The 27,477-nt window shown below is 44.2% G+C and overlaps 1 protein-coding gene across 12 annotated transcripts in view; it reads left to right on the top strand.

Moving 5' to 3' along the window:
* PDE1C (phosphodiesterase 1C) overlaps nt 1-21,937 on the top strand; it is a 427,680-nt gene extending 405,743 nt beyond the window's left edge. For 4 of the 12 annotated variants that reach the window (XM_042860329.2, XM_005302722.5, XM_005302725.5 and 1 more), the window contains 2 exons: nt 4,577-4,642; nt 20,068-21,937. In XM_042860329.2, coding sequence (XP_042716263.1) covers nt 4,577-4,642; nt 20,068-20,237 — 236 coding nt within the window. In that variant the 3' untranslated portion in view covers nt 20,238-21,937. Of the gene's footprint in view, nt 1-4,576; nt 4,643-5,944; nt 6,029-6,754; nt 9,447-20,067 lie in introns of those variants that run through there. The other 8 variants (XR_010598394.1, XR_010598393.1, XR_010598395.1 and 5 more) reach the window with 4 other exon arrangements.
* Nucleotides 21,938-27,477: the final 5,540 nt, after the last annotated feature.

Below are 27,477 nucleotides of genomic sequence, written 5' to 3'. Positions count from 1 at the left end.
GAAGCCATCCTGTGATAGGAGGATGTGTATATGTAATCTCATCCTCTTTGCTGGATGATTGTAGGAATGCGTATATACAACAATCAATTATGGCCATAGGTGTTGTGTAGTGATAAATCCTAGTGGCAGAGTGAGCATTTTCCTTTTCTTCTGGCTTGGATGATATTTTTATACAATTTTATATACAATTTTTTTAAATATTTGCTATTTTTATTTGTAGGGTTCTGATTGGGTTTTACCAGAACTTCTGGTCGTCTGCAGGCCCAGATTCTCCCATTAAGATTTCTCTTCCCTTTCCCTCCCCGTTGACAAAAGCCATTGCATTTGCAACATCAGCTTAGAGCAAAAAATAAAATAAAACAACACCTTGGGCCCAAACATGTCATCAGTTGCACTGAAACTGATGGAAGTTGCACACAAGCTCCGTTCAGTTCCACTAGCATCCCCATTGGGAACTGGCATCAAAGCGTAAATGAGAACATGTATACAAGATGCTAAATGCCGGGTGATTCAATCTGAAGCCCCCCTATATAATTGTAGTGGTGTCCTCCTTCAGTGGGGAGGGCATTGCTCCCTCCACAATGGATTTAAATAATAAGGGAAAAAATCAGTCTTTGTTCCTATGATGCTACTTGTGAAGCAGCTTAGATCAGTAGGAAGTTACAGCAGAGGCACAAAGTAGTACACTGACTACCTTCGGCAGGAAGGAAGTCTGTAAATTACCAGTTTACCTGTAAGACTAGTTTCACTGCTCTCAAATTACATTTGTAGCAATGGGTCCTGATGAATCTAGAGAACGTTCAACTTGTTTTGAAGGGGGGGGAAAGGGGGAAATTAACCAAAATGCAAGGATTCAAGATTGTAAAATAATCTTTTCTCAGCTGACGTTGTGCAGGGAGTCCTATATATATAAAGCTGAACATACACTTTAGACTATCTTTATATTAGCAGAAATTATAATGGAGATGTCCTGTTGAACTGAAGTAATATAAGTAGTATACACCTGTAATCCAGAGCCTTTTTCAAGCAGGCAGGAGGCAGGTTGCTATATGTGTTTTGCATCAGGCAATTAGAAAACTAATCAAAATCCATTTTAAAGCAACAGTTAAACACAAGTTTGTTGGAGAAAAACCTCTTTGCTTTGTTCAGACTTTACAATAAATAAAATATTGTTTTAAATTCTTCTCAGCAGAGTTGAGAACACTTGCCATTACATGGGCACAATTCCTTTCAGTTTTGCATTTTTTGTTAAGTTCCTTATTTGAAAGAAGAGGCTTGTAGTCTCTAAATGTATAAAACACTTTTCCAGCATTCCAGTTTTTCTGTAATGAGTACATGTATGTCCATCCTATTACCAAATAAAGTCAATGAGGTCTCCACTCCATTTGAATTTGAATGGGGGAAGGGGTGGTTTGTTCAGTCACTTTTTATATCTGCCACAAACATGGAGCTCTGCACTCTCTTTGCAGAATAACAAAAATCAACATTGGTGTACTACTTTTCATGTTGAAAGCACTGTATGGACATTAACTACTTACTCATCAGAATCCCTATGAGAAAGATGGGTAGGTAGTACCCATTTTACAGCTAGGGAAACTGAGACAGAATGTAGAGGTAACTTGCCCAAGGCCACATATGTGAGTTGGTGTCAGATTTGGGATTAGAATTTAGGAGTTCTTGACAGCTAACCTATCCCATTCCACCAGGCAACACTGTCTTTCAGAAGTGTGTGTGGGTCTTTCTCTTTAAACAATATTTTGTGTCAAGGTCAGAACTATATATTTGTATGTGCATCTATATAGTGTGAGTTTATCTATTTTATATACACTATGTTAGAGATGGCCCTAAACTCTGGATTATACAGATGTCCCCCCCACAAATTTTTTTGACACATTTGGATCCTATTCCAGAGTCAAATTTTATGATGGGGCTTAAACCAAAAAGCAGACTCATGGGAAATCCAGATTTAGATCCCAGGTTTCCCACACATCTACCTGCCAGTTTGTCTCTACTCATGTCTGCCTTCCAATAACAAAACCTTTTGTTTCAAATAACAATTCTGTTTACTGAGTGACATCCGAATGCCGTCTTCATCCTTGATTATACGTAGGGTTGCCGGATGTCTGGTTTTTGACCGGAACACTCGGTCGAAGAGGGACCCTTGCAGCTCTGGTAGCACTGCTGACTGGGTCGCTAAAAGTCCAGGCAGCAGCGCAGCGGAGCTAAGGCAGGCTCCCTGCCTGCTCTGGCTCCATGCGGCACCTGGAGGCGGCTGGCATGTCTGGCTCCTAGGCACAGGGGCAGCCATGGGGAGTCTGCACGCTGTCCCCACCCTAAGTGCTGGCTCTGCAGCTCCCATTGGCTGGGAACCATGGGAGCTGCAGGGGTGGCATCTCTGGGCACGGGCAACGCGCAGAGCTCCCTGGCCACCCGAGCTAGACATGCTGGCTGCTTCCAGGAGCCACCTGAGGTAAGTGCGGCCTATCTGGAGCCCACACCCTGGATGCCCTCCAATGCCCCAATCCCTGGCCCCAGGTCGGAACCCCCTCTTGCACCCTAAATCCCTCCTGGAGCCCGTATCTTGCACCCCCAACCCCCTGCCCCAGCCCTGAGTCCCCTCCTGCACCCCAAACCCCTCATCCCCAGCTCCCACCCCAGAGCCCACACCTCCAGGCAGAGCCCTCACCGTCTCCTGAACCCCACATTTCTGGCCCCACCCCAGAGCATGCACCCCCAGCCGGAGCCCTCACCACATCCCGCATCCCCACCCCTTGCGGAGCCCGGTGAGGGTGGGGGAGAGTGAGCGATGGAGGGAGGGGGGATGGAGTGAGTGGGGGGTGGGGCCTTGGAGAAGGGGTGGGCAGGGCAGCAGGTGGGGCAAGTGTGTTTGGTTTTGTGCGATTAGAAAGTTGGCAACCCTAGTTACACGCGTTTTATGTTTAAATGGGAAAGTAAATTAATAGATTTCACAGTAATTCACTCTCCTCTCTGCAAACAGATAAATCCCTTGTTCATGAGATTTATTGACGATTAAGGGGAAACTTTTGAGAGATCCCCTTGTTACAATATTTGAGCACATCATAGCATTACATATGCACTGTTTGTTTATTTAAGTTTGAACACATAAAACACCTATTCCAAGGGTTTAATCTGCCTTGACAGATTATTTAAATTACAGTCCATAAAGAAGCCTCAACCAGAAACAGCACAGCCGAATCCTCCAGAACCCACGAAAATGTCACACCCCACATAATGATCAACTACTCTCAAATGCCTGCTTAAAGAGAAAATTTTGAAATATAGCCTGAAAGTCATCAAAATTGGGCTATTTCAGACCAATGGAGTGTGAATTCCAAAGTCAAGGGGCCCACACAGAGAAAGCCCTGCGAGTAGTTCACTGGCTACGAAAGGAATCAAGCTCAACTGCGTCTATTGATATCAGTTGTGTCAGGTGCTGTACTGGGAAAGAAGTAATCGCTCAGACTGGCAGGCCCAAGCCCTTTGAAGCTTTTTAGCTTAAAACCATCCCCTTTCACTCCACCTGGAAATCCGGTGCCAATCTCTGAGCACTGTTCATATAGTGCTTACACATCCATAAACTCCAGCTACGAATACAATTACATTTACTCACGGTGGGCCAGGTTCTGATACCCTCACCAGGACTATTTGTGACATGAGTAAGGAGCAGAGTCTCACTCTGAGAATGTGGCTACTTTTTTTTCTTTCTTTTAGTCCCCATTCTGAAGAACTTGTCAGCCTTTCTCTTTTTAATAAAATGAGACTCATGATCATCAGTGTTGGAGAGAGACTTCAGCCATTTCTCCTTAATGGGGGATATATAGTTCATGACTGTCCACTAAGAGGTTGTGGGGCTTTTCTCTTCTTTTTTTTAATAAGGTCAACATGTCTCTCAAGCACATGGTCATTCTTATTGATTTTCATAAGGGCACAATAGGTGTCAATTGATATTCTTAAATTCTGGTAGTTCATTGCTTTTGTCAGCCTCTCAGCACTTTGCCTAAACTCCTTCAGGTAGAGAGGAAACCAGCCCACAAGTTTTGGTAGCTGTTGTGATCCAGGGCTTTGGCTGACCCATTATAGACGCCAGCTGTGAACTTCAGATCCAGATACAAAGCTGCCAGGTGTTTGGATCTGGTGATCTGGGGGCTGATCTCCACTTGCAATATTTTAGATTCCCTTCTTTGGAATAAATGTATAATGGAATTAATATTCAAAAACAGGTCAAAATATGGAGGAAAATGCCACCAACAAAATCATTTATCACTCTCCCTATGTTCTGCCAAAAAAGTTGAATAGAAGCAAGTGAAGAGGTATTCGATGTTGGCTCCTCTAAAATCAAAAGGGACAAAGAAGGCTGCTCAAACAGAGAAAAGTAGCCTGGTTTTGTAAGGAAGTTAGCTCCACCCACATTACTAACACTGCTAAGGACAAGTTGAGAAGACATGACAGAAAGAAGCTGACACTATCGAGTGGCAGTGATAGTATAAAAAGCATTTGCACAGAGGCAGGCCTGCAGCTCACCCGTCACTTCTGAGACAATTCTTTCTTTTTAAAGGTTCAAAGCGACATTCAAACGAGGCACCAGGCTCAGGTTCCACGACAAGCCGCCTTACGTTGCCAGGTCAGTAGGTACCTCCATGCCAGAATGTGTTTGTATCATGTACAGCCACACAAATAGGTAATCAGGAGGGTTTTTAATCTTTTCAAACAGTAATTCCTCCAAGACTTAAGTCCTACCCACCAAGGTCACAGTTAACTCAAAAATTCACTCCTGTTTTGAGATTTCGATTGGATGGACCCTGTGTTAACTTAAAAAAAAAAAAAAGCTTATGTTTTGTGGATTGCTGTGTGCAAATTATTTTAGTCTGCTGAATGTAGTAAGAAAAGCGGGCTTCGTTCTAGTCACCCACATAGAGGAGTAGAAGAGAAGTAATATGTTTGTTCGGTGAATCACAGGGCAGCTGTTTTTCAGTTGTCTCTCCCCCCAAGTCCCTGCTCTCTTTGGTATATCAGCGATACCATCCTCCAGAGGCCCTTTATCTCTTTATCTTTATCCCATTGTCTCACACAATTTCACTCAGAAGGAGGGAGGGCAATAAGGGAAAGCAATATGAAATGGTGACTCAGAATGACTCAGCATGGAGGGGTAGTAAGGACATACACCTTTGGACGACATTGGATGAGAGCACAGGTAAGCTCATATTGCATCACCTGGAGTGTGGCTAAAAAAAAAAAAAGAGAGAGAACACCCAAGGAAAGCAGTTCACTTCTGATTTGGAAAGGCATTGAAGAATTAGTGACTACATTCATTTTTTGAGAACTACCTGGGATATAAATGCAGGTATTCAAGGTACAATACAGCTCTGCATATGGACATCAATATGCAATAGCACATCACTGTGTGACTGACATCTTCTTGCTAGCCGTGGCATGAGATAATTTCACGTCAAAATAACAGCACAGTCAGCAGAATTTTCTTCAAGGTACAACCCAGTGTAATCTGTACAGATCACTGGCAGTAACTCAGTAAAACAATGGAGAGATACTTGAAAATGTTAATTTTCTCAGATGAAGCAGCATACTCTTTGAAGCCTCATGCACAACTTTGTCCTCTAATAAATATGGACCATCACTGAAAGTAAAACATAAGAAACTGGTCACATCACTTCTCTGAAGACCTTTGTTACGAACGTTGCCTGAAGCGATTCCTAAATAGAAGGTACAGTACAGTAAACACCATACAATCATTCTCTTAATGTATTGAATGCCTCATTATTGGCTGAAGTAGTTAATAGGTATTGTAGCATTAGCTGTAGATTTTGCCTGCTCCCATTTCTTTAACACCCTTGCCCTGGGTGCTATATTTTTTTAAAAATGTGTGTACATTTATATTGACGTTGTTCTATGTGTGCTCCTGTTTCAGATGACTTTGGATAGGACTGCCTTGAAGATTACTATCATAATAAAAACCTACTAGCTCCGATATTTGGAGACATTTTTTGGAAAGGCATGTAATTTTTTTTAAAGGGTGGTTAATGTATAAGTTAAACATTTATGGACAGCAGAGATTGCTTTTAATATGTTGTTTGCACTCTTGCACTATTCCCCTGATAATACACTTGTTTTAACAAGCAATGTTTACAGACTGCTTTTCATCCCTGTTGTCCATGACATTTTTGTTGCTGTAATAAGCTAGTGAGCACTTGCACATAATAGGTATTGCCTGCCTACTTGCACATGATATTTGCTCTCAGAATGTAGGTAATTACAACAGGGTAGTTAAAAAGAGGAGGGAGCACAGTGCAGAGGATCAGGCTCTGGAGAGTGTTACACAAGATATAAATTCTCTTCCCTTCTCTGCTATCAACTCTCTGGGTGACCTTGGGCAAGTCACTTCACTGCTCTGTGCCTCAGTTTCCCCCTCCATACAATGGGGGATAATAATGCTTACTCAAGGTTAAGGCTTTGAGAGCTATGAAAAGAGCTATATTAAACTGAAGTGGTAGAATTCAAATACATAAATGCTGAGGGAATATGTTAATATACCTCTAGTATAGCACATACTGCTGTATTTGTCTTATACTGTTGATACATAAGGTTAGTATACATAGCAGCAAAAATGTGTGTATTGCAGCAGCTGTCCATTCCCCGCAGTGCTAACGGAGCAGATTTTCAGGCTGTTACTTTGAGTGTACTGACCAATTAACATTTCCATTGTTTTTACTATTGTTAGGTCACCTGACTTGAACACCAGCAATCCTGAACATCGCCCTTTAGGAGTGAGGGCAGCGAGGGCTCTATCTATGTACCGTGCAGCAGGAGAACACTGCAGACTGTCTTACTGTAGTTTAGCTGATCCATACAATGTAAACCTGGAGACTATTCAGTCTTTGCTCTGTCACATTGTGTATTGTTAACCATCTCATAATGGATTGTACAAAGAAGGCTTCTGAGTGGCACTTAAATAAATAACTGGCTGTGTTTTCTCTCTCCTTATTAAAACTTTCCCACATCAGTGTATGTTTTGGCATTGACTTAATAGATTTTCTGAATGTGCATGTATCATAATGTACCATTGTACTTGTACATGCCATTGTAGAGTTCACATAGAAATGTTTATAGTTTGGTACAGGGCATGAATCAGTTATTCATACCCACAAACTTGTGATATATTGATGGGAAAAGTTAAGTGTAATATTTATGTAGCCCTGTGGGGCATATAGCTTTGTAACAATTCTGATTTGCTATTTATGTACTGCACTATACGTTTATAGGCATCTGCTCTTTGTTGGAGGCAGCTGTGCTCCATTAAGAAGCAGGAGGGGACACCCCCATCTCCACCTACATGCATCATGTTCTCTACTGGAGAACTTTAGTTTTGTTGTTTGTTCTATTTAACCAGGAAAGCCCCTCACTTTCTCAGAGCTATTTGTCATTGTACAGTTCTCACCATCACTACTTTTCTTTATTTTTTTCCATACACAAAGAGCAACTGTCCAATTTCATTTCACATGATTTTATTGCAGATTAAGGGAAAACAGCAAAGCAAGAAAGAACAAATGTAAAGTCTCCATGAGAGAGCACAGTATATGCATCGCCTCTGTGGCAGGATGCATGTGAATTGAACTTGAAGGGTGTGGTTGTGAGTAATGCTCAGAGCTGACCTATTTCTGTTCCCAGTGAAGTCAATGACAAATCTTTCATTGACTTCAGTAGGAGTAGAGTTTCACCAATGCACTAGCACCTCCTGCTGTTGGGCATTTTGGGAATTAGCTCAGTCCCAGAGGGCGCGCCCTCAGGTGGTGGTAGCTCTCCCATCCTCTTCTCCACCTGCAGACCCATTTGAGCTCCTTTCTCTCGGCATCTGCTTCGTGGCACAGCCATCCGGGCATGTCACAATCCGGTTTCTCCCCCTTCTGGGAGACTCCTCCAATAAGAGTCCAGACACTCCTCACAGTGGCTTGGCAGTCCACAGCCAGGCCACACCTTCAAAGTCTAGTGGGGGCTGGTGGGCAGGCCCAGGGACCCCGCAAACAGCAGTTTCCTGCTGCCTCTTCCTTCCAGCTGACTGTCTCTAGTCCCTGGGCCACTTCCCCACAGCCTCAGTGCCTTCTGCTCCTGCCTCTGGCTCCAGCTACTTTGCCCTCTTCCCAGGGCCTCGAGCCCATAAATCCTGGAAGCCTGTCAGGAGCTCTCCCTAGCTCCCAGCTAGCACCTGCCCTTCCCCAGGTGCTGGTCTCGCTGTAGCCCTCTAGGAATCCAGTCTTCTCCCTCAGGCTCCCTGCAGCAGACCAAGTGGTTCTGTTCTGCAGCTTCCTTTTATATGAGCTGGCGGGGCCCTAATTGGCTGTTTCCCCTACAGCCACTCCTTTGGCTGCCTGATGCTCAGTCTCTCTATGCTGGTTTTAACCCTCTGAGGGCCAGTGTGGAGCAGGCGCCCCGTCACAGCATCGGTGTGCACACATCTGTTCTATGCACAGAGAATGATATTGTTCATGCCCTAGGGAACTTACAGTTTAAATAGACAGGTAGCACAAGTCCACTGGTAGACCCCAAAGGTTGTATTTTCATTTCTATTGATGTGACTTAGTTTGTGAGTTTCCCAGGAGAGGTCAAGAATATCTAACCCTGCATACAGTGCTGTATATAGCAGCAGCATAATAATGATAATAATTAGGCATCTGTTATTTGAGTACAACATCCCTTTGCCAAAGGGACATTTCTTCTGCTTTGTGGCCAGAACTAAGGCTCTTTTGTGAAGCACACTGGGTACTGAATAGCCATTTTAAGATTGACTCTTTCCCCCTCCTCCCTACGATCCTTCCCAAACATACTTTCAGATATTTCACATCTTCTCCAGGACTGTAGATTTTAAAAATATCTTTGTTATGATAGAGGCAAAACCTAGACAGAAGAAAATCATTGTTAATTGACTCTTTGATGAATTCATGTTGCTATAGAGATGGAGAAAACTCCGTTAAGCATTTGATGTATTACAGAACTCACCTTCAGGGTAAAGGTAGGAGCACAGGTTGGTGATTATTCTGTGTAACTTTCCAGTAGAAAGAATGATTTAATGTTATTTTTTCCTCAGTTTTCCTGCACTGAAGAGGAAATGAAGTTTTGTGCTTTGGGGTTTTTTGATTTTGTAACTTAGCTATAACTTTTGGTGCTCAGGCCCAGATTTGTAAAGGTATTTAGGCTTAGGTCTTTTCAAAAAGAAATGTAGGTTCCTAAGTCAGTTGAGCATTGCAGCCACTAAATAATTGTAAAAATCTGGGCCTTCATCCCATAGTTTATAAGAGTCTTAGAAATGGATGGCTGGATAGATAGGCACACAAGGGAAAGAAAGAGATACGGTTAATAAATTGCCAGTTATATTTCTTGGGTTCATTGCTGTTATACACTTTCAGAAGCTTGGAAACTAGGGTTACCATACGTCCGGTTTTTCCCGGACATGTCCGGCTTTTCAGCAATCAAACCCCTGTCCGGGGGGAATTGCCGAAAAGCCACACATGTCCGGGAAAATGGCCGGCACTTCCTCTCCCCCTGTGGCTCTGCTCCACTCCTCCTCTCTCAGATTTACAGAGCCAAGCTGCCCGAGCCAGCGCTACTGGCTTCGGGCAGCCCCGCCCTGCCTCCGGACCCCGAGCCCCCAGCCAGGCACTTCTCCTACCCGGCTCCAGCTGAGCTGCTCCCGCGGAGCAAGGTCCGGAGGCAGGGGGGGGCTGCCCGAAGCCGGTAACGCTGGCTCCTGCAGCTCTGCTCTGTAAGTCTGAGGGGGCGGAGCCGAGCAGCTCGGCTGGAGCCGGGGAAGGGACGTGCCCAGCCAGCTCTGGGTCCTGAGGCAGGGGAGGGCTGCCCGAAGCCGGCAGCTCGGCTCTTACATTCTGAGAGGGGAGGAGCAGCTCAGCTGGAGCCCAGGTAGGAGAAGTGGGGTCCGGAGGCGGGGCTGGGGGGTGCTGAGTGGGCTGGGGGGGCCAGGGGGTGCTCAGCCGGGGTCCGGGCCGGGGGGTGCTGAGCGGGCCGGGGGATGCTTGGCCGGGGGTCCGGGGGCTGGCGGGGCCAGGGGGTGCTCGGCCGGGGATCGGGGGCCGGGGGGTGCTGAGCAGACTGGGGGGCCGGCGGGGCTGGGGGGTGCTGAGCGGGCCGGGGGATGCTTGGCCGGGGGTCCGGGGGCTGGCGGGGCCAGGGGGTGCTCGGCCGGGGATCGGGGGCCGGGCCGGGGGGTGCTGAGCGGGCCGGGGGGCCGGCAGGGCTGGGGGCCGCTGAGCGGGCCGGGGGATGCTCGGCCGGGGGTCCGGGGGCCGGCGGGGCCAGGGGGTGCTCGGCCGGGGGCCGGCCCAGGCTGGAAACGCCGGGGGGGGCAGCCTGGGCCGCTCCTCCTCCCCCCACACACACCCCTTACCTGCTTCAGGCTTCCCGCGAATCAAATGTTCGCGGGAAGCAGGGGAGGGGGCGGAGTTGGGGCGGGGACTTTGAGGAAGGGGCGGAGTTGGGGCGTGGGCGGGGCTGGGGGTGGGTCCGGGGTCCGGTGGAGTGTCCTCCTTTTGGAGGCTCGAAATATGGTAACCCTATTGGAAACAAAACATATTTTACAACCAGTTTTGCCAATTTCCACTTTACAACTATTGGGCCAAATTGTGGCTAATGCTCTGAGGAGAGGAAAAGACTCAAGAACCATTCCCCACAAGCTCCTCTGCTCAGCTGGCAGCCACAACCTCTCTGTTGAATGCAGAAAGATGTGGCAGCAGCTAGTACTGCCCAGCACTTCAAATTGTATGTTTTGGGATATGGCCAAGGGTGTATACACCCTGTGTGGGAACATGTTGGTAGTAGGGGGAGTACATATGTGATGTCTACCATCCTGGCTAATGCACCAGTGGTTGAACTGGTGACCTCCAGAGCTGAAAGCCTCTGTCACCATAGCATGAGCTAAAGAGCCAGGCTCTCAAGCCGATAGCACATGATTGAGCATAGAGAGCAACATAACACATTAGCCAGTGAGCTGTATACTTTACCAGGACAGAGGACTCTCATGTCTAGCAACTGAGGCCTACAGCAGTTTGAATCCTGGATGAACTGGTGACCCCACAGCAGCGAGGTCCTCATGCTGTTTTGGAAGGTACTGTTTTTCTCTTTTCCTCCTGTGAGTTTTTCTACTGAAGGAGACAACTGGGGCCACTGAATTTTGTACAAACACAGAGATGTTTTTAAAACAACTTGGAGACTAATTCCTCTCCCCTGCCCTAGCACAGAACATTTCTTGAGCGTTTCAATCTTGATTCTCCTCCTCCACTGTCCATGAGGTGCTACTCTTAATTACTGCGTGTGACCCCTTCAGTGGCAAAAGAAGAGAAAGTAAGAGAAAAGCTGCTGAATGCTTCTCACTTCATTTAACAGCTAAATACCAGATTAGAAAATGACAGGATCTGTAACTTGCCCAAGTAGTCATCCATAAAAATGGGCTAATGAAGGATTTTCCTTATGGAACATAATCTGTGTTTAGTTCAGGGGTCGGCAACCTTTCAGAAATGGTGTGCGGAGTCTTCATTTATTCACTCTAATTTAAGGTTTCACATGCCAATAATACATTTTAACGTTTTTTAGAAGGTCTCTCTCTGTCTATATCATATAACTAAACTATTGTCGTATGTAAAGTAAAGAATTTTCTTAAACATTTTGAAAACCTTAATTTAAAATTAAATTAAAATGCTGATCTTACGCCGCAGGGAGTGGGATCGGCGGCTGGGACCCCAGCTGGCAAGGGGCCGGCAGCCAAAACCCGGGGCTGGCAGCCAGACCCTGGGGCTGGCAGCGGGCTGAGCGGGGCCAGTGGCCGGGATCCCAGGCCAGCAGTGGGCTCAGTGTCTCAGCCTGCTACCGCTCAGCCCGCTGCCGGTCTGGGGTCCCGGCCCTGCCCACAGAGTGGGTACCTACCTTCTCCCTGGTTCGAGCCCATTCTCTTCCTCTCTCTCTGCACTGAGCTGAGGGTGGGAGTGCATTGAGCACAGGGCTGGGAGTGAAGGACCAGGCTGGGGGTTGGGGTGTAGAATCTGGCCAGGAGCTAGAATGAAGGAGGCGGCTCAGAGTTGGGGCAGGAGGTTTGGGTGTGGAGCACTTACCTGGGCAGCTCCCATTTGGTGCAAGGGGTGCATGTGTGTGTGTGTGTGTGTGTGCGCAGGAGCTCCCATTTGGTGCTCAGGGTTGGGGTGGGGATGTGGGGGGTGCAAGAGTCAGGGCATGGGGTGTGGGGGGGCTGGGTATGTGTGGGGGTGCTGGAGTCAGGGCTGGGGTCATGGGGAGTGCAGGGGTCAGGGCAGAAGGCTAGGTGTGTGTGAGGAGGGTGCAGGGGTCAGAGCAGAAGGCTGGGGGATGTGGGGGTGCGGGGGTCAGGGCAGAGGGCGGGCTGGGTGTGTGAAGGGGGGTGCAGGGGTCAGGGCAGGGCAGGGGGCTGGGAGTGTGTGAGGGGGGTGCAGGGGTTAGGGCAGAGGGCTGGGTGATGTGAGGGGTGCAGGGATCAGGGCAGGGGCTTGAGGGAGTGTGGGGGGGTAGGACGGGGAGCGTTGTGGGAGTTGGGACTCCTGGGCTCTGGGAAGGGGCTGGTGTCTGACGCTCAGGGGAGGAGTGCTGGGAGCGAGAACTCTGGATTCCTAGGTTTCTAGCTGGGCTCTAGTTGTTCGAGGGGTGGGGTGGGGAGCAGACGGAGACTAGGGCTCTGGACTCCTGGGTTCTGCCCTCAGTGCCGGAGGGGAGTGGGGTGGGGAAAGAGGCGCGAACCTTATACTGCTCACAGAAGGTGAGATTCTTGCAGTCTTCATAAAGCCCAATTACTAGAGCTCTGTTTGCCTATTCTGCATTGCAGTTGAAGATGAAAGCCATCACATAAACATGGCGACTGGCTTCTCCTCCACTGAGGGATTCCTGGATGCTGGAAGTGTATACCGTATATACTCGTTCATTAGCCCGTTCGTTTATAAGCTGACCCCCCAAAATGGATAGGTAAAAATAGCAAAAACTGTATGACCCTTTCATAAGCTGACCCTATATTTTAGGGGTTGGAAAACTTTGGCTCCTGGCCTGTCAGGATAAGCCGCTGGTGGGTTGGGACGTTTTGTTTACTTGAAGTGTCTGCAGGCATGGAGCCCCTCAGCTCCCTTTGGTTGCGGTTCGCCGTTCCCAGCCAATGGGAGCTGCGGGAAGTGCTATGTCAGCCCCAAGGCCCCCTGTGACACCAGTGTACCCCATCGCAAGATAAGGAGCCATGCAGCTTCAGGTTCTCACTCCTTCTCCAGCCCATGTGCCTCCTTTCCACTGTTGTGTATGGTGCCCTCCTGGAGCTGGGCATCTTATAATTCTAGTCTCACCCTGTCCCCAGAGGGGAACCACACTAGTTCCACTGCCAGGGAACCTCCATGTCAGCAGAGATGTTGGGCTGCATTTGCCTCATTATAAATAACAACAATAAAAAGAGAAAGTGCATCAGAATGGAAGTGCGATAACTCAGTGTCTTTCCATGTACTTTCCAAAGCTGAACTGTGTGGAGGATTTTGCCTGTGGGAGGATGCATGTCTTGCAAAAGAGGATTATTATTATTATTATTATTTTATACTAAGTACATTAAAAGTCTGATTTTCAGGGATTCTGAACCACTAATTTCAATTTCAGATTTTTGAGCATCTCTGAAATCAGATCTTTAAGATCCTGCTGTATTTCTGTGGAAATCCAAACTGCTGTTACAACAGAAATTTCTGTAGTAAATGTGGGCTAATGAGTCCGCTGCTGCACCAGTGGCTTTATGTTCATTTAATCTTTTAAAATGAATACAACCTTTCAACACCCAGTTGATCAGTTACATTTGCTCCAAGTCATTGTAACAGTCCCACTGGAAGCTAAGATTTTTTTTCTTGATGGGACTGGATTACTCTGTAACACTAACAGCTCATTTTCAAACATTTTCAGGAGCTTTTGTTATTATAATAGTATTTTGAAGTATTACAAGTGACTACATCTAACTTTATTACCATGCTGTTAGTAATAGCGTCCTTTTCTTTGAAGCAAGCCAGATCCTAAGCTGGTGTAAATCAGTGTAGTTTCGAGGAAGGCAATAGAGCTATGCAGATTTAGACCATCATGATGTACAACAATTCATCTTGGTATCAGTATTGCATTTCTAGATTTCAAGCTGAGATGCAGAATGTCCATCATGATCAATTATCTAGTAGTGAATTCTTTAATGAAACTGTTGTATTCTGTTCTTATATCTGTTAGGCAAGAAGATTCTTTTTTCCAAGAATCAGGCAAGCACAGATAATACTGAAGGGGGCTTTATTTACCTTACTGAGAAGACTGCCAAGCAGCTTCAAAAATATGATGCCACCATGGCCAGTTATATAAATTTTCTTATTAATTCACTTGCATTTATTTGTACATATAGAGACAGACATAGTTACAAGTCAAGAGAGAACCCTGAACAAAGATAAAAATAAGAACATTACATACATATAGAGGTCATCCTAATTGCATCCAACATTTATGACTACCTTGTGGGGGAAAGAGGTGAGGTGAGGTGGGGTGGGGATGAGTGCTTACAGATATCCAGTGGGCTGTGAAGGGAAGGTTTATTTTGTTCTAAAAACTAAGTTACTGGGCGGGCATTGACCATATAAGCTTATCATTTGTTTACAATTGTCAGTGCCATTTGTGCTACTGAAATATTCCTGCTTGCTTGTCTGGGCCCAATCCTGTTTTCCTCGCTGAACTGTTTCTTTCCATGGGCACAAGCTTTGTTCTTTCTTACTGATAAGCTGAACTAAGTTATCATGTATTGACAGAAACTATGTCCTTGATTCTCAGCAGTTTCTGTCTTTTCTGCTGGCTGAATTTTAACTGCTTCCTGACATATCAAACCTAAAACACTGGCTCTGAGCACCTGGTGTTGACTATATTGTTTTCTATAAGGACTCATTTCCCAGGTCTATTGTGCTATTTTAAATCATCACTTTCGCTTCACACAATTACCATCAATGCACGATTGTTTTGTCTTGTTGAATGCCAATAAGAGTTACACACACATACCGAGGAGAGAATCTAATCCTGTGTACTTGACCCTTGATCACATCAGGGCTTACAAAACATTCACTATCAAAACTGCACTTTATCAAACGGGCATGCAGAGTATTTAGAAATTCCTTCACTTTTATTTAGATGACACTCAGGTGGGTAAAGCTCAACCAGGCAGGAGTGAAGTCATGTTTGTGGAAAAGGGGAAGTGTTCTGAAGAGCTTGTTGCCAGTTTGTGCATGACTGTTTAGTTAAGGAGTAGAAAATGCCATTAGCGCTTGTGGGGGGGAAACCTTACCTGCTCTTTTTGCTCGCAGGCCCATGTCAGGAAAAGGATCAAGATGTGCGATTGCCCTCTTTGCCTTAGCTGGAGACTCTCCCTGTTTTGCTCACCATGGTCATCCATTATGCCTTATCCAGATAAAGCCACTGTTGTGTGCTTCTCATTAGGCCTCCTTTGAAGCTGATGCAAAGGCTCCGATGTGGAATGCAGCTTCTGCCTTGTTCTTTATAATAGGAGTTGGCTGGCTTACACACTTCCTTCTGCCATCTACACTGGCTGCCAGTACACCATGCAATACAGTTTAAGGGCCCCCTTGTGCATGGTGGAAAGAGCCCTCAATTCAGTGGGACATGAAAGTGCTCAGTACACCACAGGATCAGGCGTTACTGTATAGATCCCTTTATAAACTAGGCCCTATGTACTTGAATGAATGCCTCTTATTGTATGCCCTTGCTTGTTTGTTACTAACTGGTGTCAGAGCTGGGTTGCTCTGAGCATCTGATGCAATGGCCATTCAATTCAATGGGAAGACTCCCACTGTCTTTAAGGGGCTTTGGATCTGGCCCTAAGTTCCCCGATTCAATACGAAGCAGACTGGGAGGAGAAGTCTTTCCCAGTCGAGAGTTTTTAGTTGTGGAAATCGCTTCAAGAGGCTCACCACTGGATTCTCTCACTGGCTGTCTTTAGGAAACTGGGCAATTCTTGTTTATTTCAGTAGGCCTAGTTTTGTCAACTTTTTGCCCTCAACATGATTTGTATCTGTTGACCTTCTACATTCTATTTAGAGTTAATTTCTCTGAGAACAGGGAGGTTTGCTTGATGTCTATTGGTTTTATTCTTGTGTCAGATTTTTTTTTTCTCTGTGTATTATTTTTGGCTGGTTCATTCTGTACTGTTTTATATCATATATCATGCATCTCAATAAACAGCCTACAAGGGGTTACATAAAATAAGTGTGTGAATCATGCACTTGTCCTGGTTTGAATCTCCAGTTCACATGATAATATGCTAATGTGGCAAGATGACATATCACAGTTGAGGTAAACCTTTTCAGTTCATGGCGAGTCAGATTTCCCTGCCCCTTTCCACCTCCCCCATGCTTATACATTACTCTGAATATCAGATTTTAAAATATAGGCACTCTCGTCACTTCCATAACATTTCAGCAAAGGTTTTACCATTTAACATTCTGGGAAATATGCAGATTTTTATATATATATTGCTTTGATAGGAATTTTCCCAAAGTCAAATCTTCTAGCTGGGTAAGGAGGTGATCCTGCAAGAGGCACGTCACTGAGAGTAATGGGTGCTCAGTACTTCTCGGGCTTAGGCCCAAAGTCTGCACTTGTGGCAGTAATAGACTCTCCTCAGTTTTGTTGATTCACTTATGAATGAAATAATTATGGCAAACACCAGACTCAAGGTTTGTACATCACCCTTCCTGTATCTCTCATATATAGCACAGGGTTAGATATGATTGATACTCATAAGGAGTGGTTTTTATAAGTATCTTGTGATCTCCCCACTCTATCTTCTGCTAGAGTTTGGGTCTCAGTCTATTCCTCTTTCCTAGAACTATCTGAAGTTGAGTGGGTTTGGCAGGAGGTAGCTTAAATGAACTACATTTTTGGGGGGGTTTTTTCCGTTTATTTGATTCACATGAGTTTGCAATCATGTTTTTTATGAATTCTGTATTTGTGTGATCCCATTTCACATGGGTTTCCAACCTAACCCTGGTTTACTATAAATTTGCCTGAGACACTGTCCAGGTATCCCTAAAGTCTGTACCCAAGGTTTGCTCAAAACTCAGTCACTCTTAGGCGAACCTAGGTTCAGGTTTGTACCAAAAACTTAGAAGCAAGTAGGTGAAAAGTTGCACAATACACTACTCTTGCCGCTGGTTTGAGAACATAGATAAGCATCAGAACTCTTAGCCCTATTCCAACAGAAAACCAGGTAAAAGGCGGTGACTTATCTCAGTTCCTGTCTATGATGCTGAAAATAGAACTTGCATATTAGATCTGGGCAAACTGGTCACAGCAAACAATTTGTTTGATAAATTTAGTTCCTTTTTGTTTGGAATTATCTGCAAGCAGGCCCTCACAAAGTTGTTTTTCAAAATTATTCAAGAAATGGTTTGTGCAAAACCATCTAGATTTAGAGATTGTTCACAAACTGTTTCCTGCAGCTATTGCTTTGAGTCATTGCTATTTATATTTGTACGTGTGAGCTCTCAGCTAACAAGAGAGAGGAAGGTTGGCCTTATGGTTAAAGCAGTCAACTGAGATGCTGCATGTCTAAGTTTGATACCCAGCTCTGCTCATGACTTCTTGTGTGACCTTAATCTCTCTGTGCCGTCCTTCTTCTGTACTTTTTCAGCTTCATTGAATACCCGTTGTGAGTAGTTACATGACCCTAGAGTAGCAATGCAGGGCTCAAAAACACACAATATTTTACAGGCTCAGGGAATGACATTCTTGTTTTTTGTCTGTATCAGTAATGGGGAGAATTTATAATCAGAGTCAAGTTTTATTCACTAGGCCTCAAGATTTATTTTTAAAAATATGGCCCCAGCATTGCTTTCATCTCAGTGGTGCATAGATTTGATCTGTTCAGTTATTACAGTCATAGCCACAGACATCAGCTGAGAACACAAGAAATCGTAACACTCTCTATTTCCATTGGCTCTTGGTCAACTGGAGTAATTTTTGTTTAGTCTTCCTCATTTCCTCTGCATTTGTTTTCACGTATTGCGATGGTGCACCCTCTGCAGATGTACATTAGGATTTCAATTCTCATCTGTGCCCATCATCCAGGCAATGCAGCTGAGGGTGAGGCAATCCATTTTCAACTCCTTGTTCCCTGGACCATTCAGGGGCTAGTGTGACTATATCAGCATACTTTAGAGCAGACATAGGGCTGCTCTACTCTATGCTCAGTTGACTATGGCCCTCACAGTGTATTCTGGCCATATCCTCTCCCCAGCATGGAATTTTTGTCAGTGGCAGCTCTGCTTTCTGGACAGATGGAACCCTACCCTGCTCAGAAAAATGACAAAGTAAAATCAGAATCAAATAAATGTTGTTTTCACCTTGATTCTTTGCACTATTCTTAGCTTTTATTTAACACCGTGACTTTTTTTTTTTTTGGTCAGATGAAGGTTCCATGTAGCACATTTTCTCCACTCCACAGTGTATATAATGCACATGCATGCAGTCCAGCAGGGGGCTTCAAAACAGCAGCACTGGCTTTCACAAAGTCCCTTTCATTAATGATGAATGTGCATCTCAAACCAGAAACAATGTGCCATGTAATATTGTCTTAGAGATACTTCCTATATTCCCCCCAAAACTATAAGATCACGTCTCACAAGCATGAAGCCTAGACAACAATAATGCTACTCATATAGCATCATTCATCTAATCACCTTTACAAACAATAATTATTTAAGCCTCTCAAAAGCTCTGAGTTAAGTAGTTATCATTATCCCTATTTTACAGATGGGGGAACTAAAGCACAGAAAGGGTAAGTGGTCCTAACTCCCAGTCTTCTGACATAACCTCCCCCCACCCCCGCATACTCATAGTGGGAGTCAATAATGATTAAGGAAATTGAATGAATTGTGTTCCCTTTACTCAGCTATTGAATTAAGATGAAAAATGGTCTGTCAGTATTCTGGATATACCCCATATACTTATCAGCCAGCTCATCACCATTGGCAGTGACTCTGGTACAATTCCATTTAGCAATACACTTTTCTCCATGCTGAGCAGTGGGAAATCCAACAACAGTTTGGCCAAGTCCATGCTGAGTAATGAAAACAGAATGAATATGAAGAGTGAATGCCCCGTGAAGAGCAGTAAATCACCTAGCGGACACACTGCAGACTTTAATTCTACTTGCCTGAATGACAGTCTCCTTGAAAACAGGAAAGAATCAGAATATTTATTATTGGAGATGGGATAAAAGAAGTACTTGGTTTACTAGAACATTTTATGGTACATTTTATTACTCCTGGAATTTATTAACATGAGAGAGCGAAGTGTGCATCAGAAATTAATGTTAAGTAGTTCACATTTGGGCATCTCTTTAGCTTCTTTGATGCTAGAAGTAATACATTCTCCATAGAATATTCATCTGATGCTACTATTTCACTGATCACTTCATTTATATTTGATAACCAGCAATGGGTGTGATTTGGGTTTGGTTATCTCATACTTCATTCTTGGTGTTAGGTGTGTAAAAATGGACCCAAAGCATTCAAACACGTACAATTTAAAAGTTTAGAAGATTTAGAGCCAGGTATGGATCCATGCATGAATTTCACAGCTGATCACTATCTCATTAATGAGTCAGACCAAAAATTCCAGATCCAACCATCACTGAATTCTGAGGAAATTTGGATCTGAATCCAAGCATAGAGCCTCAAACTCATCTTTGATTCAGTGATACAGTAATTATTATATATTTAGAAAGGAAACCTGGTGCTCAGATACCTATATAGGTAGGTAAATACAGACTTGAACTTTACATTTAGGCCCCCTTTCACTAATCTGACAATATGTTTTCTCTTTCTTCTATACAGACAGACATATTGGTTGGGGTGAACTGGGATACAACAAAATCCATGGGTTGTTCTCCACCAATCTGATAGTAGCTTTGTGAATGAGTGACCTTTTTTTTTGTTTGGTAACCTTTAGCTATCAAACCTCAACTGCGCCATTTCAAGAGACCCAGTTACCACTCAGGAACCCACTTCCCATCCTTTCACAAGAAATCCGAGGAACATCTGGTGAGATACAAGCTGCTTGACCAGAGGGGCAGGATGAAAAAGATTCAACATATTTCTCAGAACTGGAACAGGAAATAGAAGAAGAAAAGAAGTTCACACTGCTCTTTGCAAGCTGATGAAGGACATTGTGTAATAATCATGGATCATTTTAATTCTGCACCAAGGGGGGGAGTAATCCAAGATGCAAGCAAGTATATGATTTAGCCAAATAATTCCATGGAATCTTCCAGTAGAACCATTCTCAATAGTGTTCCTTATTGCTGGAATATTCTCACATTTAGGGCTAAAATATTGGGCTGTTACTTTAAATTTTCAAAAGTAAATCTGCTTACGTAGAGTTACTATCAAATTAAGAATGGTATAGATTCTGAGATTTTAAGACCATCTAATCTGACCTTCTGGATAACACAGGGCATATAGAACTTCCCCCAGTAATTTCTGCATTGAACCCAATATCATGTGTGAGGTCCTGCCTAGCCTAGCTTTAAACTGATCGTATTATGAATAAGACGCCTGACAATTATACTACAATAGGGATTGAGAAATAAGTACAAGGAATGGGAGATGAACACCTCCCCGCTAATTTCACAGATGAGGGGAAAAAAAGAAAGCATAACATCACATTAAAATGCATGAGGCTTATTTAGCTTTGTTCAGCTACTAATAGATATTTCTGGCTTTTGGCCCATTGATCAATATGGAGAATGGAATCCAAGTCTATGAGGCCACACTCCTCCAAAGCTTTGTATGTAGGAAGGAACCCCTAGATTTAGAGAAGCTGGGTAGAACAAATACCTAATACAGAAGCAAAGTGGTAGGAATAGGAGAGAGTCGCAGTCTCATCATACATGTACTCAACTTCAGTCTGTCCGTAAAGAGCACTAAACAGGACCATATTCATCTTTAGTTCTCTGAGTTTTCATTCCCGGAAATGATGTCTCTGAAAGGCATTGCTACAAATGATGTTAGGTAGTGAAAACTAATTGGTTGGAGCTGTGACATTATCCCCACTGATTATCCCCATTTCAATAATACATGAAGTAGTGAAGTTCCAGGGTCAACATCACAAGGTGACATGTCTCTTTGGTCCCACAGGTGTAATAGCAGAGTTACCCATCCCGCCTCTTGTCCCATTTGGCTATAGGCTACAGATGTGTAAGTCTGCCTGACATCAGAACGGCTACATTTGATGTGCATAACATTGTGGTGCCACATAGATAGTACAATAAGGGCTAAGTATTGTGGGGAAAATTGCTGGGGAATGTTATAGGCACTGCAATTCTTCATTAGAGATTACCTTGCCGTTCTTTGCGCACTAGCCTAGGTCCTGTAGCATTTCACAGATGGCTGCTGACAGTGAGCTCCACAAAATAGGCGACCTCAGCATATTGCTCCTACTTGCAATTACATTATTGTCTTCCTCTTAAGTAGCACATCAGCTGCACAACTGATGTCATTGCCTGTCAATTAACTCCATCCTATTGGCTGTCTTCTCTCTATGCATTTGGTTTCTATGTTCTGTTTTCCTCAAATACTATCAGAATTCTTATCACTATAGAGTCTTCAGTTACTGTGCTCCCCAGCAACGTAAATGCAGTGAAATGTGGTATATACTTTGAAGTCATCTGTTACTAAAATGTTGGAAACCTGATTTATATCTGGGAATTCTCGGCCTGATGAAGAGCAGATATTTTCACTAGATATTGCTTGTAAAGTGCCCTGAAATGTTTTACCTGACTGGGTTGTATAGAAATGCAAAATATTATTATTCCAAATGAGTTTTCTGTGTCTGTGTCATTTCCTTCTCTCAAACAGCCCTTGACTTACCACACTTTATCTTAGACCTTTTCCCCTACCTGTCTACACCCTTGGCATTCAGATGACACCAGTTTAGACTTACTGGGCCAGATACACTTTCCTGTTCCCCTGGGTTCAGTTTAACTTGCACTTCCATTTTATTATTTACATTGTGTCACTATAGAGCAGGGGTAGGCAACCTATGGCCTGGGTGCCAAAGGTGGCACGTGAGCTGATTTTCAGTGGCACTCACACTGCCCGGGTCCTGGCCACCGGTCCGGAGGGCTCTGCATTTTATTTAATTTTAAATGAAGCTTCTTAAACATTTTAAAAACCTTATTTACTTTACATACAACAATAGTTTAGTTATATATTATAGATTAATAGAAAGAGACCTTCTAAGAACGTTAAAAATGTATTACTGGCACGTGAAACCTTAAATTAGAGAGACTGAATGAAGACTCGGCACACCACTTCTGAAAGGTTGCCGACCCCTGCTATAGAGTCTGAGCACGTCACAGACAAAATGTATGTAGCCTCTTAATGTATCCTTCTCCTGCAATGTAGAGAAGTATTGTCATCTCATTCTTATGGATGGGGAATTAGGCACAGGGAAACTAAACGATCTGCCTGAGGTCACACAGGAAGTATATGGGAAAACCAAGAATTGAATCTGGTTCTACCAAGTCCAAATCCACCATCCTATCACAAGACATTTCCTGCACCAGCCTGGCTCCTTCTGATGAAAGGGAATTTACCTGAAGAGAAAGCATATTGGACTGACGCTGCCTGATCTCCCTTGGCATTTATGGCAGATGGGGACTGCTTTAAAATCCATTGGGCGCTCTATAGGAGCCCAGCTTTTGTAGGCTGCTAAGGGGATGTGCTGAATTAGTGCATCATCTTCCACCTATCCAGGCCATTCCTCAGCGAGCACCATCCTCTTTTCAAGCTCTGCTGGCCTCCCTCTCTAGACCTGTGATGGGATGTGCTCCACCACACTGGTCCTGAGAGAGTTGAATTAGGCCAGGTGGGCCCAATCAGCCAATTAAGCTGCAAAGCGGGGAGATTTAGGCTGTGGGGAGGCTTCTAATTGAAATAAAGCTCACCTGTGAGGGAACAGGCAGGGCTTCTATAAAGCCAGGAGGCTGGCAACCACAGGAAGCCTGAGGTAAAGAAGAAGGAAGTGGGACATTGGAATCCCCCTGAGAAAGGCCTAGGAGAGAGGGGACTGAAGGCTGGGGTTGGTAGGAAATAGTGCAGAGAGGAGAGCAGCAGGGTTGGTGAAGTCCCATACCTTAACTGCTCACTATAGGGCCCTGGACTGGAACCCAGAGTAGAGGGTGGGCCTGGGTTCCCCTACCATCATCCACTGCAGACTGGTATTGCTAGGGGCAGTGAGTGGGAGATTGCCTGAGGCACTGCGGAACTGACATAGCCAGGGCTGTGGGCCTGAGGACTGCCTGACCACTGCTGGTGTGGAAGGATTTTGAAAGACTTCCCCCGGATGGGGAGATCACAATGTGACTTGGCTGTTTGGAAGCTGCTGGACTGTGACTGTGTGAGTGTAATGAGAGTGCAATGGTAGAAGTGAAGAAAGAGGGTGCTGAACTGGGCAGAGTAATGGCCAGAAGGAGGTGCCACCCAGCAGTCAGTAGAACACACTATGGTATTTTCCTCTCACACCTCTGAAAGACAGTCCAGTCCCCTGAGCTTTTTTCTGGGGATGGGGAAGTAGATGGGGCCAGCCTGAGGAAGGAGGTGGAGGCTGGGCTGGGAGTTATTTTGGGCTGAAAAGATGTAGGAGATTTTCCGCCTTTCTATAATCGGTGAGTGTGGGCCTGATTTAATGTTTTAACTGTATTTTTAATAACTCTTGTAATGTGTCTAGATTGTGTGTGTGTGTGAGGGGGGGGGAATGCAGTAACCAAATCTGAATAAATAAAAACTGTCAGTTTATCCCAAAATATATATTTGATATTGCACTATTAGGGCCAAAAAAGGGCCAATGATTTGGCTTCTGTCCTATACCTAGGGCTACAGAGTGTCAATACCCACTCTAGGTTCTTGGTTGAGAGCCCCTGCAAATTATTATAATAATTAGCTCTTTATTATTCATTTATAGGTCTTAAAGCATTTTACACTTGAGGTAAGTGTAATTATCCCTATTTTTACAGGGGGAGGGGGAAAACTGAGACACGAAGAAGCAAAGTGACTTGCCCAGGGTTACCCAGCAGGGCAGGGAATAGATTCCACATCTCATGAGTCCCAGCCCAGTGTTGTATTCACTGGACTACACTGCTTTATCTAGATGTCACCAAATGCCCCGTTTAACAATATGTTGCTTGCAGTGTTGTTGTAGATGTGCTGGTCCCAGGATATTAGAGAGACAAGGTGGGTGAGGTCATATCTCTTATTGGACCAACTTCTGTTGGTGAGACAGACAAGCTTTCTAGAAGAGCTCCATGTAGCTTGAAAACCTGTCTTTTACCAAAACAAGATGGTCCAGTAAAAGACATTACCTCACCCACCTTGTCTCTTCATATAACAATATGTAACTTAGAAATGTAAAAGGGTCATCTTCTATTGTTAAAAGCAACAGAGGGTCCTGTGGCACCTTTAAGACTAACAGAAGTATTGGGAGCATAAGCTTTCGTGGGTAAGATGCATCTGAAGAAGTGAGGTTCTTACCCACGAAAGCTTATGCTCCCAATACTTCTGTTAGTCTTAAAGGTGCCACAGGACCCTCTGTTGCTTTTTACAGATTCAGACTAACACGGCTACCCCTCTGATCTTCTATTGTTGTGATTCTCTAACTTTATATAGTGATGTACTGCTAATATTAGCCCTCTAAAAGCTCTCGTGACTTGTGTGGACTATGGCATGTACATACTGGATTCTGGAGCAAATCATTCCTGGGAGAAAAAAACTACTAGAATTAAATCAAATAATTCAACTCAGTCCAACTCCTCATGGCTGAACATATTGTCACCCTACCAGTACAACACTGCCATCTAGTGTACCTATTGAAGAAGTTTTCCAAGCAATGTGTTTAAGAATGACATACACTGTTTAAGGGAGACCTGGCATTGCAGTGAACTTTGGCATTTTGCTTAGATGCTGCAAGTATAGAAATGGTGACAGTCTGACTAAAATAGCTCACTCGGATTCTGAGTCAGGAAACTTGATGCCATTTAGAGCTGACTGAATTATTTGTCACAACTTTTAATTGTAAATAGAGCCTTTTTTCCGTTTGTGGTTCATTTGTGAACTCATCCATTGTTCTAACCACTAGAGACATTTCCTCTGGCAAGGCAATGGATTTTTTTAAGCATCTATTTAAAATCTGAATTTTAAAATCTTAATTATACAGTAGAGGGAGGGATTCTTTAGGGCTTAGTCCATATATTGTGTATGTGTATATCTATATCTAAATAATTGTGTGTGTGTGTGGCTTCTGTATCCTCTAGGAAGCTGATTCAGCAGCAGCAGGGAGAGGAGCTAGTTGAACTAGGGGACAGCAGGGGACTTGGGGAGATGGAGAGAGCCGAGAATCAATTGGATGTGAGTATACAACAGGACAGGGGAGTCAGGTGAGCAATGGATTTGGTAAGGCAGTAGAGAGCCTTGTTCCCAAATCCCTACACAACCTGTCTCTCCAGCTCCATTCCTTCCCCCTTCCCAAGATCTGCTGCTCAGCTGTGCAGACAGCTTGCCATTCTGCCTTCAAGCTGGTCCCATTGAATCTCAGCCAGCCTCTCCATCCATTGCCCTTCTTCTCCCAGCCTCTCACAGACCTGGTAAACTTCACCCTAGTTAGTCTAGTTAGTCTGTCTTTGTAAAATAAGATTTCCAGATAGGAAAAAGGTAAAAGAGGCTTTAGAGTGGCTGGCAATGTACAGTATTGGAGAGATGGTATTTGTTCCCAAATAAATAGAAAATTCCAATAGGAAACACAGGAAGAGGGGAGTAAAAACAGACAATTTTGAGAAGAATGCAATATTAAACAAATGGGCTGTCTTCCCTTTTAATATGTTAGGGGCCTGATCCAAAGCCCATTGCAGTCATTGGAAATCTTTCATAGAAGATTAGGGCTGGAAGAGACCTCAGGAGGTCATCTAGTTCAACCCCCTGCTCAAAGCAGGACCAACCCCAACTAAATCATCCCAGCCAGGGCTTTGTCAAGCCAGGCTTTAAAAACCTCTAAAGATGGAGATTCTACCATCTCCCTAGGTAACCCATTCCAGCACTTCACCACCCTCCTAGTGAAATAGATTTTTCCCAGTATCCAACCTAGACCTCCCCCACTGCAACTTGAGACCATTGCTCCTTGTTCTGTCATCTGCCACCACTGAGAACAGCCTAGCTCCATTCTCTTTGGAACTCCCCTTCAGGTAGCTGAAGGCTGCTATCAAATCCCCCCTCACTCTTCTGCAGACTAAATAAGCCCAGTTCCCTCAGCCTCTCCTCGTAAATCATGTGCCATGGTGGCCATAGAGTCTAGGACCAGAAGGGAACACCAGATTATCTAGTCTGACCTCCTGTGTACAGCAGTTAGTCAGCTTGTACCATTCTCTTGCTTATCACACCTAAAAGAAAAACATGGACAACGCAGCCCATTGCTGGGACATTTACATTCCCAGAGAATGTTTCCCAGGTTTATCTTCTCTTTCCCCAGCTTCTGTCTCATTTTTGCCTTCTCAAGGCCTTTGTTTCAATCAAAAAGATGGGTGAAAGATCCCTTTCATGGCTTGCTGCATTGTCTTAGCTGAGCAGACTGACAGAGTGAATGCAGGACACTGATTTCCCTGCTGGAAAATTAAGATCAAGGGAACATTTACATGGAATGAAAACTGATTTGAACTTTCACTTGTTGCATTCATTTGACCAGAAATATTACATTTCCAAAATCTTGTTTCGATTTGTGCTGGTGGGTTTGACCTCATTTAAAACAATCCATGAGGTTTGGGGTTGTAAAGATCAGAATGAAAGGAGTCATGAATCTGGTTAAGTACACCTTGACTGCAGTTAAATAAACCACATTTTTCTAAAGGGCCTCAGCATAACGTCTCTTTCTGATTTTCGCTTGTATATGCAATTTTTATGCACTTTCATTTGCAGGTATAGCTGATAGAAGGCCACATTTTCAAAATATGACCTTTATAAGCATGTGACCACTTGCATGTGTACTTTTTGCATGTTACCAGACAGACATAGGGAAAGAATAACATAGGGCATTTGGGTGAGGGAAGATGACCAACTACTGTCATTTACATGCTACTTTAGATGGTTAAAGCACAATCCAAACATCAATTAACTATTAACTAACATAACTGTTAATTAATTTACTTAAACGATTGGACAAAGTTTCAGCCTGCAGTGGAGCCTGAGTTCCTAAACTTGACACCTGCAAAGTCTGCTTTAATCTATGATAGTGTGTTAGCTGGGTGGGTAGAACAGAAGAAATCATAGCTTCTGGTTCAGTTTCTATCTCTACTACTGATTAGTTGAGTTAGCTTCA

Source organism: Chrysemys picta, chromosome 2, assembly GCF_011386835.1.
Source record: "Chrysemys picta bellii isolate R12L10 chromosome 2, ASM1138683v2, whole genome shotgun sequence".
NCBI lineage: Eukaryota > Metazoa > Chordata > Testudines > Emydidae > Chrysemys > Chrysemys picta.
This window is presented reverse-complemented; position numbering and strand designations above follow the sequence as displayed.